Source organism: Aquarana catesbeiana, linkage group LG03 (genome assembly GCF_042186555.1).
Source record: "Aquarana catesbeiana isolate 2022-GZ linkage group LG03, ASM4218655v1, whole genome shotgun sequence".
NCBI classification, from domain to species: domain Eukaryota; kingdom Metazoa; phylum Chordata; class Amphibia; order Anura; family Ranidae; genus Aquarana; species Aquarana catesbeiana.
Genome location: NC_133326.1, coordinates 278977738 through 278992195, shown reverse-complemented (window position 1 = coordinate 278992195; position 14458 = coordinate 278977738). Strand labels below are relative to the sequence as shown.

Here is a 14458-nt window from a genome sequence, read left to right as displayed (position 1 = left end):
AATATTAAAAGATTTAGTGGTGCAAACTAGCAGCTGCTTGCTTGGAGATGCCCCATCACATGCAGAAAGAATGTAAACCATGCAAAGAGGATCGTATACATTGAGGTTATAGCAGCAAAGGTGGTTGTTCTGCAGAATGATTGTTTTTATCAGAAGGTTCAAAATAGGACAAATGTTTGGGTAAAATAAAAAAAGCGTCTAAGGCTGTCCATATACATTTAATAAAAAAAATCCTAAGGTTCAGGTAATTGCTACAGTTGTGTGCGTGTGTTTTTGTTTTGTTTTTTTTTTTTGTTTTTTTAATACAGGTTTGATGCTTAAGTGGCGCTAAAGCCTGAAGGTTTTTTTTATCTTCACGCATTCTATGCTTAAAGGTAAAAAACCTTTAGTGTGCAGCTACCCCCCTTACACTCACCTGATCCTGATCTGGCGGTGTGCATGGAAGCAGAAGCTCTCCCAGGACTCTGGCTCCTCATTGGCTGAGACACAGCAGTGGGGGCCATTAAATCATGCAATCCGGTTACAGTGCAATGCATTTTATAAAAGTAGTGCATGCACTACATTTGGACCGGTGCATTGCGATTTTAGCCCAATCGCCATAGTTTGCACTGTGTTTTGCGATTTGCTGCAGCCCCCCACCCCCAAGTACTAGTTGTAAAGTATCAGAACTGATGATGTCCTATTCTGGTTTCGTGGGTTACTAAACTAGCATTTAAAGAATAAAAATGTTTATACAAAAGCCAATTATCACTTGAAATGTAATTCCGTCAAACAGAAATAGTTTTTGTAGCCAATTGATGTCTTTCTTCCTCCTATTACAATCCAGCACGTTTCAAGCCGAGACCAAGATCTGACTATCGAGACAAATGGCAGTATGCCTAACACATGCTAACTTGTGTGGAAGATGGGGGCATGGAACTCAGGCCATCATTTTCAATGCCTAGATATTGTCCTAAGCCTGGCGCTTGTATTGAGTTGTATCGGAAGCAGAGAGCACTGAGCTAGTAAACAATGAGCTTGAATTTACCACAGTAAAATAGATTTCTGATAAATGGAGGTAGACGATTTTAGACAAAAGCACACGTATTCTTTTGTTATATTCACATTTTATTAGTGATATGAAACTTGTATTCTTTTATGTAAAATGTTGACACATATAAGCAAAAATGTAGAACTGACGCACTATGAACTTTTATGGTACCACCATAGACATAACACGATATGTAGATAAAATCACCATTTTATTACAAAATCTAAAAATAAGAAATGAACCACATCTAAAATATCACAATGATAACTCTTTCAAGACTGGATTATTAGTAAACAGTACTATACAACACCTTAAATTCAACACGTAGTCTAGTACATATTTATCCAGTACTCGACATGTTTCGCGGAGTTACCGCTTCCTCAGGAGTATTTGAAAGAGCAATTATCTGCAGAAAATGAGAAAACATGTAGCATAACATACAAAGAATATACAAAACTTGCATCATAAAAGTCTCCCCGGTGAGAGAGCAGAGTATAGAATGAAAAGGGCTCTGTGTAATAAAGTAACAATGAAATTGTAGCAAAGATAGTCTGTATGGTCAATTACAGATGCACTCCTAAAAGAGTACCCATCTCCCACAGCCTTATGTAAATGCACCGAACAAGCTACAGTATTAAAAACGTCATAGGCTGGCAGTGGACAGAACAGCGAGGTATCTCTATCTCTAGACAATGTGACCATCAATGTTGATCTCTAAAAGTACAAACAATTATGGTATGAGGAGGTACTTTAAAATTTAGAACCTCCCTATAGTACCCCCAGCTAATCACCATTGCTCACCTTGGTAAAGTGGTCAGTGGCTACATGTTGTAGAATTTGTTGCAGCTTAAACAGATTCCAGGGTTGTATGAATATTATCCACTATGACGGTAAGTAAATTTGTATAAGATTCCACCAAATAGCAAAATTTTTAAAAAACAATTCATTTTTGTATATTGTGTGTGTGTATATGTGTATGTATGTATGTATGTATGTATGTATATGTATATATATATAGTGTGTGTATCTGTGTATGTATATATTTTTTCTTTGTTTATTATGCTGCATGTTTTCTAATTTTCTGCAGATAATTACTCTTTCAAATACTGAGGAAGTGGTAACTCGCAAAACATGTTAAAAAGTACTGAATAAACATGTCTTAAACCTCATGTTGAATTTGGGGTGTTGTATAATACTGTTTACTAATGATCCAGTCTTGAAAGAGTTATTGTGATATTTTAGTTCATTTCTTTATATTTTGTAATAAAATATTGTTGTTTTTATCTACATATCGTGTTAGGACTAGGGTGGTACCATAAAAGTACATAGTACCTCAATTCTACATTTTTCAATTTCTACATTTTTGTTTATATAGTAATTTAGGACAAAGGTACTTCATCTAAAACATTCTAGCACACTTTATAAATTGACACACGTGACCATATTCTAACCTCATAGAATATAAATTTCAGCCAAAACATGTGAAAACAGTAAGTCAGGATAAAACCCCATTGTATAAATACCAGTATATAGAATTTCTTTTGCAGATCTTAAGGCTTAAAATGACACCATTTCTTTATGCAGTGTCACACAAGTTTTACTACCATCAGCAACACCTGGGAATTTTAGAGTGTGTTTATACATGCACTGCAGTGATAAATGATGAAACCTGGTAATGAAAGTTGTAGGGAAGTGAAATCTTAGAGCACATATAAGCTGTCTTGCTGCTGGCAAGTCCAACAGTGCAGCAACTTGCCATCTGCCCCTAGTGAAGGATTAAGTAACTGAAAAACGTATTTCCTAAGTGCTCGTATATTCACAGAACACCACGTCATGATGAATTTCTGCCCAGTGCAAGCAATTTTTAAGCTGTCTGTTGACTCCTATGCTTTCTCATGCCTGGTTTCTGTTTCAGCAGTGGTAATTTTATTAAATGGTTCATTTAATAAAAAGCAGTCTTGTTACCAATATCTTTGTATAAGCTTAGCCACTTGGTTTCACTGCAGGACGCAGACAGGTCAAAATGGTCAAAACAAAATTCTTGAAGTGAATCCAAGTATAGTAGATAATGACCCTTATGTATTAAATGTGATTTCCAAGAAAATGTTAATCCCATTTGAATGAAACCCCTCCATTTAGTAACATGGAGAGTTCCCATCCTGCTGCTGTTGGGTAGGTGTGGTAACGCAGATGTTTTTACACGGAGGAGACCCTAACAGCTGTAGGTTAAACTTTTTAAAACTGTAGACCAGGGGTGTCCAACCTTTTGGCCTTTGTGGGCCACATTGGAAGAAGAATTGTCTTGGGCTGCACATAAAATACACTAACAATAAGGATAGCGTATGAGCAGAAAAGTCAGATCACAAGTTAACGATCACTGATATAATATACCCATCTGAATAATAAAACGTAATTTTTACTATAATATTTTTTATTATAACAGTAAAGGAGGGCAACATATAGCCACATGGCTGTATCTAGGGGTGGGCTGCGCCCCCTCAGGTTTTGGTTGCTCCCCCCTGCCCACTACCTCCTCACACATTGGGAGGTTGGGGGGGGGGCAACCCACACATGCCTGTGCCTAGCTTGTCCCTGCCGATCGCTGTGGCTTCTATGCACACCCTTGGGCCGTGGGTTGGACACCCCTGCTCTAGATGAAGAGAATTTGTTGTCCACACCCACTAGTCAGGTTCTGTCCTTAAAATGGTTCCAGAGTAAAAACATTTACTACTTAAATGTATTAAGGTTAAAAATGTTTAACCCCCCCCAAAAAAAATACTTATCTGTCACGATCCAGCACCGTCCTATCTCTAGTTCTTTTTCCTGCTCCCAAAGGAGACTCTGAGAACATCTGGATTCATAGGCTCTTGCTGCTGTTGTCATTTAAATCCTGCAAGGAGGGAGCAGGGGCTGTGGCCGAGCTGTGCTATGTGTCACACAGCACTGGTCAGGAGGGACTCCAGAAGAGGGCGTAAGAGACCGCTCTTTGCAACCGTTGCACAGAGCAGGTAAGTATACCCCCTTTTATTTATTTTTTGTAAAATAAATAAATAAAAAATAGCTTTAATTTTGCAACCCACACAAATGCAATCCGACATTTCACATTTAAGTGCTTGCGTTCAGATCCAAACAACTTGAGATTCAGAAGGTGCTGTTGGGGTTTGACTGCATTTATTTACCTTATTAGAAATTAACCCACTGAAAACTCCCTACATCACAGTATATTTCAAACTACCCAGCTGTCTCAAAATCATCTATTCTCCAGCTATAAAATATTGTCTTTAGCTACACATAAAAAGAAACCTTTCCTATGATGGAATATTTTGGATAGTTCATTTAAAAAAAAAAAAAAAATTTACATTTTTTTTTTTTCACATCATTGGAGCTGTAGAGAGTGTCATATGTTGTGTGTTGTGCTTTTGAGTTGTTTCACAAATACTTTAATATAATGCTGGGATTGATCATGTTATAGTAGGCAGAACCTCCCACTAGCACATATTAAACCATACATGAACTGGAATGCCTATGTTCTTTTTTACTGAACAGAGGCAGGTTAAAAATAGGCAATAATGTTCATGAATACCATTGCAATTTACAGTGCATCCAGAAAGTATTCACAGCGCTTTACTTTTTCCACATTTTGTTATGTTACAGCCTTATTCCAAAATGGATTAAATTAATTATTTTCCACAAAATTCAAGAACAATACCCCAAAATGACAACGTAAAAGAAGTTTGTTTGAAATCTTTGCAAATGTATTTTTAAAAAAAATCCCATGTACATAAGTATTCACAGCCTTTGCTCAATACTTTGTTGAAGCACCTTTGGCACCAATTACAGCCTCAAGTCTTTTTGAGTATGATGCTATAAGCTTGGCACACCTATTTTTGGGCAGTTTCTCCCATTCTCCTTTGCAGGACCTCTCAAGCTCCATCAGGTTGGATAAAGAGCGTTGGTGCACAGCCATTTTCAGATCTCTCCAGATCAGGTTCAAGTCCTGGCACTTGCTGGGCCACTCAACGACATTCACAGAGTTGTCCAGTAGCCTCTTCCTGTTATCTTGGCTGTGTGCTTAGGGTCATTGTCCTGTTGGAAGATGAACCTCTGCCCCAGTCTGAGGTCCAGAGCGCTCTGAAGCAGGTGTTCATAAAGGATGTCTCTGTACATTGCTGTATTCAATTTTCCCTCAATTCTGACTAGTCTTCAAGTTCCTGCTGCTGAAAAACATCCCCACAGCATGCTGCCACCACCATGCTTCACTGTAGGGATGGTATTGGCCAGGTGATGAGCAGTGCCTGGTTTCCTGCAGACATGATGTTTGCCATTCAGTCCAAATAGTTTAATCTTTGTTTCATCAGACCAGAGAATTTTGTTTCTCATGGTCTAAGAGTCCTTCAGGTGCCTTTTGGCAAACTCCAGGCAGGCTGTCATGCCTTTTTCTGAGGAGTGGCTTCCGTCTGGCCACTCTACCATACAGGCCTGTTTGGAGTGCTGCAGAGATGGTTGTTCTCCTCTCTCCACAGAGAAACGTTGGAGCTCTGAGTGACCATCGGGTTCCTGGTTACCTCCCTGACTAAGGTCCTTCTCCTGTGATCACTCAGTTTGGCAAGGCTGTCCACTCTAGGAAGAGTCCTGGTGGTTCCAAGCTTCTTCCATTTACAGATGATGGAGGCCACTGTGCTCATTGGGACCTTCAATGCTGCAGAAATATTTCTTTATCCTTCCCCAGATCTGTGCCTCGATACAATCCTGTCTCAGAGGTCTACAGACAATACCTTGAACTTCATGGCTTGGTTTGTGCTCCAACATGCACTGTTAACTGTGGGACCTTATATAGACAGGTGTGTGCCTTTCCAAATCATGTCCAGTCAACTGACTTTACCACAGGTTGACCCCAAACAAGTTGTAGAAACATCTCTAGGATGATCAGTGGAAACAGGATGTACCTGAGCTTAATTTTGAGTGTCCTGGCAAAGGCTGTGAATATTTATGTACATGTGATTTTTTTTTTTTGTATAAATTTGCAAAGATTTCAAACAAACTTTTTTCACATTGTCATTATGGGGTATTGGTAGACTTTTGAGGAAAATAATTAATTTAATCCATTTTGGAATAAGGCTGTAACATAACAAAATGTGGAAAAAGTAAAGCGCTGTGAACACTTTCTGGATGCACTGTACACATATGGCCTGGAAGATTTATTTTCACTTGTTGTAAATTAATTTTGAAATATTTACCTATATAAATTGCTCTTCTCACTTTAACGATTCCCTGTTTTTCGCAAAGTATTTAAAGGATAACTCCACTTTCACGGAAAAAAGTAAAGCAAATAAAAAAAGAGAAAATTGCATATAAATTTGATAGCCAAGCAATATATAATTTTATTATATTTTAAATGTAATTAAATTTAATTTAAAAAAAATCTCAATCTCTGCAGCTGATGTAATTTTCTATAAAATGCAACGCAATATGGCAGACGTTCTGTACACCATTAGTATATGGAATGCCCCTAGAAATGTAATTTGCTACTTGTGTGATTGGCTCACTGATTTTCTCAGAAATCTGCACGATACCATCCCCACGAAATAGAAAAATGTAGATTTTTTTTTTTCTCAGCAAGAGGTAAATTGCACTTTAATAACTTTCTCTTGTAAAATGACACATGTACAGTGTAAGCTTTCTTTTGCCCAATTTCCTCATTTGCAGATCTTGCTCAGCTTCTAATCCAATATCCTTTATACTGCATTGGGGTACTTTTAATAAACTATAACTAATGCTTTACTTAAATCTAACTAAGCTGTACTTGAATCTAACTAAGTTTGCCATACATGGATTGAAATTGAACTGGTTCAGCAGGGACCAGACGACATTCGATCCATCTATGGACACCACTTGGGTACAACCAGTCTGTTGATTTTATACATGCAGTTACTGCTAGTGGCTATAGCTGCTACTAGTAATTACTGTGTTGTGACAGCTGGGAAGGCTCCCTCCCCACCCCTCTGCCGGCAAAACACAATAACTTTGCAGGAAGCATTCCCCCATCAACACTGGGGGAACCAAGGGATTTTCATTTTCTTTCCTTCCACCCTTGGTGGAAAGAGAGAAAATTAAATCTGTGGGATGCTTTATACTTCTGTTCAGGCATCAGTGCAACTTTTAGATACTACATTGATTCTTAAATTAGGCAGCTGTAGTTCCACTACTGCAGATGCAAACACAACAAATGACTGAACAATTGTTTTGGCTTTTTTGGCTTCTGTCTTTGACAAAGATTGGATGTCTGTTTTCATTTTACTGGCTTATATTGTTTGTGCAAGTCACGCCTAAGTGTAATATTCCTCAAATAGTAACGTACCTAACTCACATGGTAGCCATTTGGGTTTAGAATGCTTTCTTATAAAGTATATGTAAATCCTAACTAAATGACATTGTGTTTGCTAAAGAGCTGTGTATAATAATCCGCTGCCGTTATTTAAATTCAATAACCTTTTTATTGCATCTTGGTGCTACTGATTTCCTCAGCCTCTGTGCAGCCAGTTTTTGTCTACATGAATAGAAGATTTGAAGTGAGATTTTGGGATTTCACTGTTGTGCTGCTCACTGTTCTCCTTGCTAGAGACTCTGGTATGAGGCAGCAAAGGCCTGCCTCTACCAAGCTGGCCTCCTACAGGTAGAGAGACCATGAAAAACAAGGCATGGTATTTCAGTGATAAAAAAGATCAGCTGCAGGGAGACCAGAGACAAGATTGGAAAGTTGGCAGTCTGCCTGCCCCTTCCCATTTTTTTTTGGCACAGCTTTCAGAATTCAGTTCCTCTTTAAGTCCGTGGGCTTGCTGAAGAAAGTAGAAAATCTGTGCACTTCAGTTTTAAAGTTCTGCTTTCTACCTAAAGATAAGTGATCTCATCATGTATGTATGTGTGTGTGTGTATATGTATATATATATATGTGTGTGTGTATATACATACACAGTGGGGCAAAAAAGTATTTAGTCAGCCACCAGTTGTGCAATCTTCTTATTTAAGAGCCTCATCTGTCCTCCACTCATTACCTGTATCAATGGCACCTGTTTGAACTTGTTATCAGTATAAAAGACACCTGTCCACAACCTCAGTCACAATCCAAACTCCACTATGGTGAAGACCAAAGAATTGTTGAAGGACACCAGAAACAAAATTGTAGACCTGCACCAGGCTGGGAAGACTGAATCTGCAATAGGCAAGCAGCTTGGTATGAAGAAATCAACTGTGGGAGCAATAATTAGAAAATGGAAGACATACAAGACCACTGATGAAGACTTACAGAAAACGTTTGGCCTTTGTCATTGCGAACAAAGGATATATAACAAAGTATTGAGATGAACTTTTGATATTGACCAAATACTTATGTTCCACCATGATTTGCAAATAAATTCTTTCAAAAATCAGACAATGTGATTGTCTGGATTTGTTTCCACATTTTGTCTCTCATAGTTGAGGTATACCTATGATGACAATTACAGGCCTCTCATCTTTTTAAGTGGGAGAACTTGCACAATTGGTGGCTAACTAAATACTTTTTTGCCCAACTGTGTATGTATGTGTGTGTGTAAGAATGAATGAATAAATATATATATATATATATATATATATATATATATATATATATATATATATATATATATTAATCTATCATGATGATGGCTTCTTGGATATGCACGGGTATTGCAAGAAAACTGACATTTGAAGTGTACCTCTGGCTACAAGCAGTTCAAGTGCAAAGGAAATAAGACTTGAGTTGTATATATGTGTTTTGTTCACAGGAGTGGAGAATCTCTGTGAGAGGGCCATCCACATCAGAAAAATCCTTTTGACATTACCCAGGACTGTGCTCATAGTCATGAGATATCTCTTTGCATTCCTCAACCAGTAAGTAGTGTTCTGTGCCTTGACAAAAAAATTTCAAATTTTGAGATAACCCAAGCTATACTGTAGAAAATAGATGTGTGATGAAACATTATTATTATCTTAATCATACAATATAGAGCACAGTACTTGTATTCTTAACCATGGGCTATATGCAGCTACCTTTTTAGATGGCAAACACTGGCAAAAAACGCTCCAAAGTGGCACTGGAAATCGTGCGATTTTGGAGATGCGCTAATATCAATGGAGCCTTAGGGAAGAAGTAGGAAAGTGAGTGGAAGTTTTAAAAAAAAAAAAGAAAAAAAATGGTATTGTAATGAGGTAGGTGTGGTCATGAGAGGTAAACATGCCCTAATTTGTCATGCAGTAAGGCAGTATATGATGGGATATGAAATTTCCTGGATGGTCACATGATACAGGGTTGATGGGCTAAGAATGTATTTTTAAAATTTTGAACAGAGAGGTTACAGATTCAAAGCTGCCATGGACTAAGGTCTGTGAGAGATGAGCACACTTGGATAGCTTGGGCAGAAAAACATCAGAAAAGGCTCCTGTTTGTTATGACAAGTGAAATTCTGCCTTAAAAGGTGAATTTAGGCTTTAAATCGAATCCGTCACAATATAGAACACCTGTTTGGGAAGGATACTATTTCCCAACTAACATGTCGCCTACTGGTTCCAGAGCTCCTGAGACTTGATAAGTGGCTTAGATATGTATATTTTGCTTTGTGTCCAGTTGCCTTTACAAAACCATAAAGAGGCATAAGCTGTTGGATTTTACCAGTTCCCGTCAGTTGGTTTACAAAGATGAGGTAAATGTCATGGGTGTCTGTGCAGACCATGTAATGCTTCTGGATAACTTTGTCCTCCTATTATGTTCATTTTATTATTTGTATTTATTCCTCTCTTAACCACTTGAGCCCCGGACCATTATGCTGCCTAAGGACCAGAGGTCTTTTTCCAATTTGGCACTGCGTCGCTTTAACTGCTAATTGCGCGGTTATGCAATGCTGTACCCAAACGAAATTTGCGTCCTTTTCTTCCCACAAATAGAGCTTTCTTTTGATGGTATTTGATCACTTCTGCAGTTTTTATTTTTTGCGCTATAAACGGAAAAAGACCGAAAATTTTGAAAAAAAATGATATTTTCTACTTTTTGTTATAAAAAAAATCCAATAAACTCAATTTTAGTCATACATTTAGGCCAAAATGTATTCGGCCACATGTCTTTGGTAAAAAAAATGTCAATAAGCGTATATTTATTGGTTTGCGCAAAAGTTATAGCGTCTACAAACTAGGGTACATTTTCTGGAATTTACACAGCTTTTAGTTTATGACTGCCTATGTCATTTCTTGAGGTGCTAAAATGGCAGGGCAGTACAAAACCCCCCCAAATGACCCCATTTTGGAAAGTAGACACCCCAAGGAAATTGCTGATAGGCATGTTGAACCCATTGAATATTTATTTTTTTTGTCCCAAGTGATTGAATAATGACAAAAAAAAAAAAAAAAAAAAAATATTTACAAAAAGTTGTCACTAAATGATATATTGCTCACACAGGCCATGGGCCTATGTGGAATTGCACCCCAAAATATATTCAGCTACTTCTCCTGAGTACGGGGATACCACATGTGTGGGACTTTTTGGGAGCCTAGCCGCGTATGGGACCCCGAAAACCAATCACCGCCTTCAGGATTTCTAAGGGTGTAACTTTTTGATTTCACTCTTCACTGCCTATCACAGTTTCGGAGGCCATGGAATGCCCAGGTGGCACAACCCCCCCCCAAATGACCCCATTTTGGAAAGTAGACACCCCAAGCTATTTGCTGAGAGGCATATTGAGTCCATGGAATATTTTATATTTTGACACAAGTTGCGGGAAAGTGACACTTTTTTTTTTTTTTTTTTTTTTTTTGCACAAAGTTGTCACTAAATGATATATTGCTCACACAGGCCATGGGCCTATGTGGAATTGCACCCCAAAATACATTTAGCTGCTTCTCCTGAGTATGGGGATACCACATGTGTGGGACTTTTTGGGAGCCTAGCCGCGTACGGGGCCCCGAAAACCAATCACCGCCTTCAGCGTTTTTAAGGGCGTGAATTTTTGATTTTACTCTTCACTGCCTAACACCGTTTCGGAGGCCATGGAATGCCCAGGTGGCACAAACCCCCCCCAAATGACCCCATTTTGGAAAGTAGACACCCCAAGCTATTTGCTGAGAGGCATGGTGAGTATTTTGCAGCTCTCATTTGTTTTTGAAAATGAAGAAAGACAAGAAAAAACTTTTTTTTTTTTTCTTTTTTCAAATTTCAAAACTTTGTGACAAAAAGTGAGGTCTGCAAAATACTCACTATACCTCTCAGCAAATAGCTTGGGGTGTCTACTTTCCAAAATGGGGTCATTTGGGGGGGTTTTGTGCCACCTGGGCATTCCATGGCCTCCGAAACTGTGATAGGCAGTGAAGAGTGAAATCAAAAATTCACGCCCCTTAGAAAGCCTGAAGGCGGTGCTTGGTTTTCGGGGTCCCGTACACGGCTAGGCTCCCAAAAAGTCTCACACATATGGTATCCCCGTACTCAGGAGAAGCAGCAGAATGTATTTTGGGGTGTAATTTCACATATTCCCATGGCATGTTTGAGCAATATATCATTTAGTGACAACTTTGTGCAAAAAAAAAAAAAAAAAAAAAAAAAAATTTGTCTCTTTCCCGCAACTTGTGTCGCAATATAAAATATTCCATGGACTCGACATGCCTCTCAGCAAATAGCTTGGGGTGTCTACTTTCCAAAATGGGGTCATTTGGGGGGGTTTTGAACTGTCCTGGCATTTTATGCACAACATTTAGAAGCTTATGTCACACATCACCCACTCTTCTAACCACTTGAAGACAAAGCCCTTTCTGACACTTATTTTTTACATGAAAAAGTTTTTTTTTTTTTGCAAGAAAATTACTTTGAACCCCCAAACATTATATATTTTTTTAAAGCAAATGCCCTACAGATTAAAATGGTGGGTGTTTCATTTTTTTTTTTTCACACAGTATTTGCGCAGCGATTTTTCAAACGCATTTTTTGGGGAAAAAACACACTTTTTTAAATTTTAATGCACTAAAACACACTATATTGCCCAAATGTTTGATGAAATAAAAAAGATGATCTTAGACCGAGTACATGGATACCAAACATGACATGCTTTACAATTGCGCACAAACGTGCAGTGGCAACAAAATAAATACATTTTTAAAAGCCTTTAAAAGCCTTTACAGGTTACCACTTTAGATCTACAGAGGAGGTCTACTGCAAAAATTACTGCCCTCGATCTGACCTTCGCGGCGATACCTCACATGCATGGTGCAATTGCTGTTTACGTTTGACGACAGACCGCCGCTTGCGTTCGCCTTAGCGCAAGAGCAGGGGGCGACAGGGGTGCTTTTTTTTTTTTTTTTTTTTTTCTTTATTATTTTTTTGCTTTTTTATCTTATTTTTAAACTGTTCCTTTCATTTTTTTTTTTTTTTAAATCATTTTTATTGTTATCTCGGGGAATGTAAATATCCCCTATGATAGCAATAGGTAGTGACAGGTACTCTTTTTTGAAAAAATTGGGGTCTATTAGACCCTAGATCTCTCCTCTGCCCTCAAAGCATCTGACCACACCAAGATCGGTGTGATAAAATGCTTCCCCAATTTCCCAATGGCGCTATTTACATCCGGCGAAATCTAAGTCATAAAATGCTCGTAGCTTCCGGTTTCTTAGGCCATAGAGATGTTTGGAGCCACTCTTGTCTCTGATCAGCTCTATGGTCAGCTGGCTGAATCACCGGCTGCATTCTCAGGTTCCCTGTTGAGACAGGAGAGCCAGAGAAAAACACGGAAGACGGTGGGGGGGGGGGGGGGGGCATTCCCTCCCACGGGTTGTAAAGGCAGTCTAGAGGCTAATTAGCCGCTAGGATTGCTTTTACATGAAAGCCGACCGCTGGCTGAAAAGAATGATACCAAGATGATACCTAAACCTGCAGGCATCATTCTGGTATAACCACTCAAAGTTGTGAATGGCGTACCTGAAGACAAAAAAATGGTTAACAATAAAGCACAGTAAACAATAAAGTATAAATAATTACATACCTGAAAAACAAACATGATAAAACATAATAACAATAACAATAACAATAACAATAAAACACTGCAGAATAGAATACAGTAAAAAAAGAGCAGAACAATAGAGAGAGAGAATAGAGAGAGAGAACAATAAAACGACAACTATTTTTTTTTATTTTATATATATATTTTTTTTTTTTACACTTTTTTTGTAACTAACTTTTATAACTGTAACCGGTTCCAGGTTCGGGTCTCTCAAAATGCGATGGCATCTTGGGAGACCCTGTGAAAGTGTGCCTAGTCTGTGCAATGCTGTACCCTACGCTAATACTCAACTAGTGTATGGTAGCGTTCAAAACATTCACCAATGCAAAGACCAGGATTGTCAGGACAGAAGGGACAATAATAGCGGGTGTCACGCCTATATCCGCGTTTGCTGCAGACACAACATCTTTTTGGGGGGGGTTCGTTGGGTAGGGGTACTCGGGAGCACATAAAAATGCCTCTCATGCAGCCGACTGCATTTCGTTGGGGGATGTGAATGGGGGAAGTACGGGCGCTGCAGAAGTGGTGGGTTCCCAATTAGGATTGGCGAATGCAGCAGGAAGGGCACTATGGGCACGACGGGCCTGTGTTTGTCTTTTTGGTGGCAGCGGGACACTACTTGTGCTTGTCACCTCACCAGCTTGAACTGCACTTATGGGACTCGCCACGTCACCAAGTGTTACTGCAGTGCTGGTTTGACTACGACCGGGGTGTACTAGGCCGCTGGTGCTTGCCAGTTCAATAAAAAGCTTCCAAAAAAACTGTTAGCGATCGCAGGGATCAGGCCTGACTCTGCAAACGCTGCAGTTATGCGTTTAGTGTTTTGTAAGTGACAGTGATCGATCGATACTGCACTTGGGTGGGCTGGACTGGGCCGGGCGGAGGGGCAAAACGCAGGTGCTAGCAGGTATCTGGGTTGATCCCGCTAACACTGCGTTTTTGGGAACCCTAAACTGCTGGGGACGCTAGTATAGATCTGATCTGATCGGATCAGATATTGATCCGTTCAGATACTATACCACTAAAGGAGGCGTATGCTGCGTGCGTGGGTGTTAGTGGTACTGGCGCTAACCTGACGCTGCCTGGGGCCGGTGCTTGCTAGTTCACCAAAATGCTACCAAAAAAACTGTTAGCGATCGCAGGGATCAGGCCTGACTCTGCGAACGCTGCAGTTATGCGTTTAGTGCCTTGTAAGTGTCAGTGATCGATCGATACTGCACTTGGGTGGGATGGGCTGGGCCGGGCGGAGGGGCACAACGCAGGTGCTAGCAGGTATCTGGGCTGATCCCGCTAACACTGCGTTTTTGGGAACCCTAAACTGCTGGGGACGCTAGTATAGATCTGATCGGATCAGATATTGATCCGATCAGATACTATA

General features: G+C 39.4%; 1 protein-coding gene across 7 annotated transcripts in view; it reads left to right on the top strand.

Moving 5' to 3' along the window:
- Positions 1-14458, top strand: part of SRGAP1 (SLIT-ROBO Rho GTPase activating protein 1) — a 253078-nt gene that overhangs the window by 203870 nt on the left and 34750 nt on the right. For all 7 annotated transcript variants that reach the window (XM_073620145.1, XM_073620144.1, XM_073620141.1 and 4 more), the window contains exon 16: positions 8833-8938. In XM_073620145.1, coding sequence (XP_073476246.1) covers positions 8833-8938 — 106 coding nt within the window. The remainder of the gene's footprint in view (positions 1-8832; positions 8939-14458) is intronic.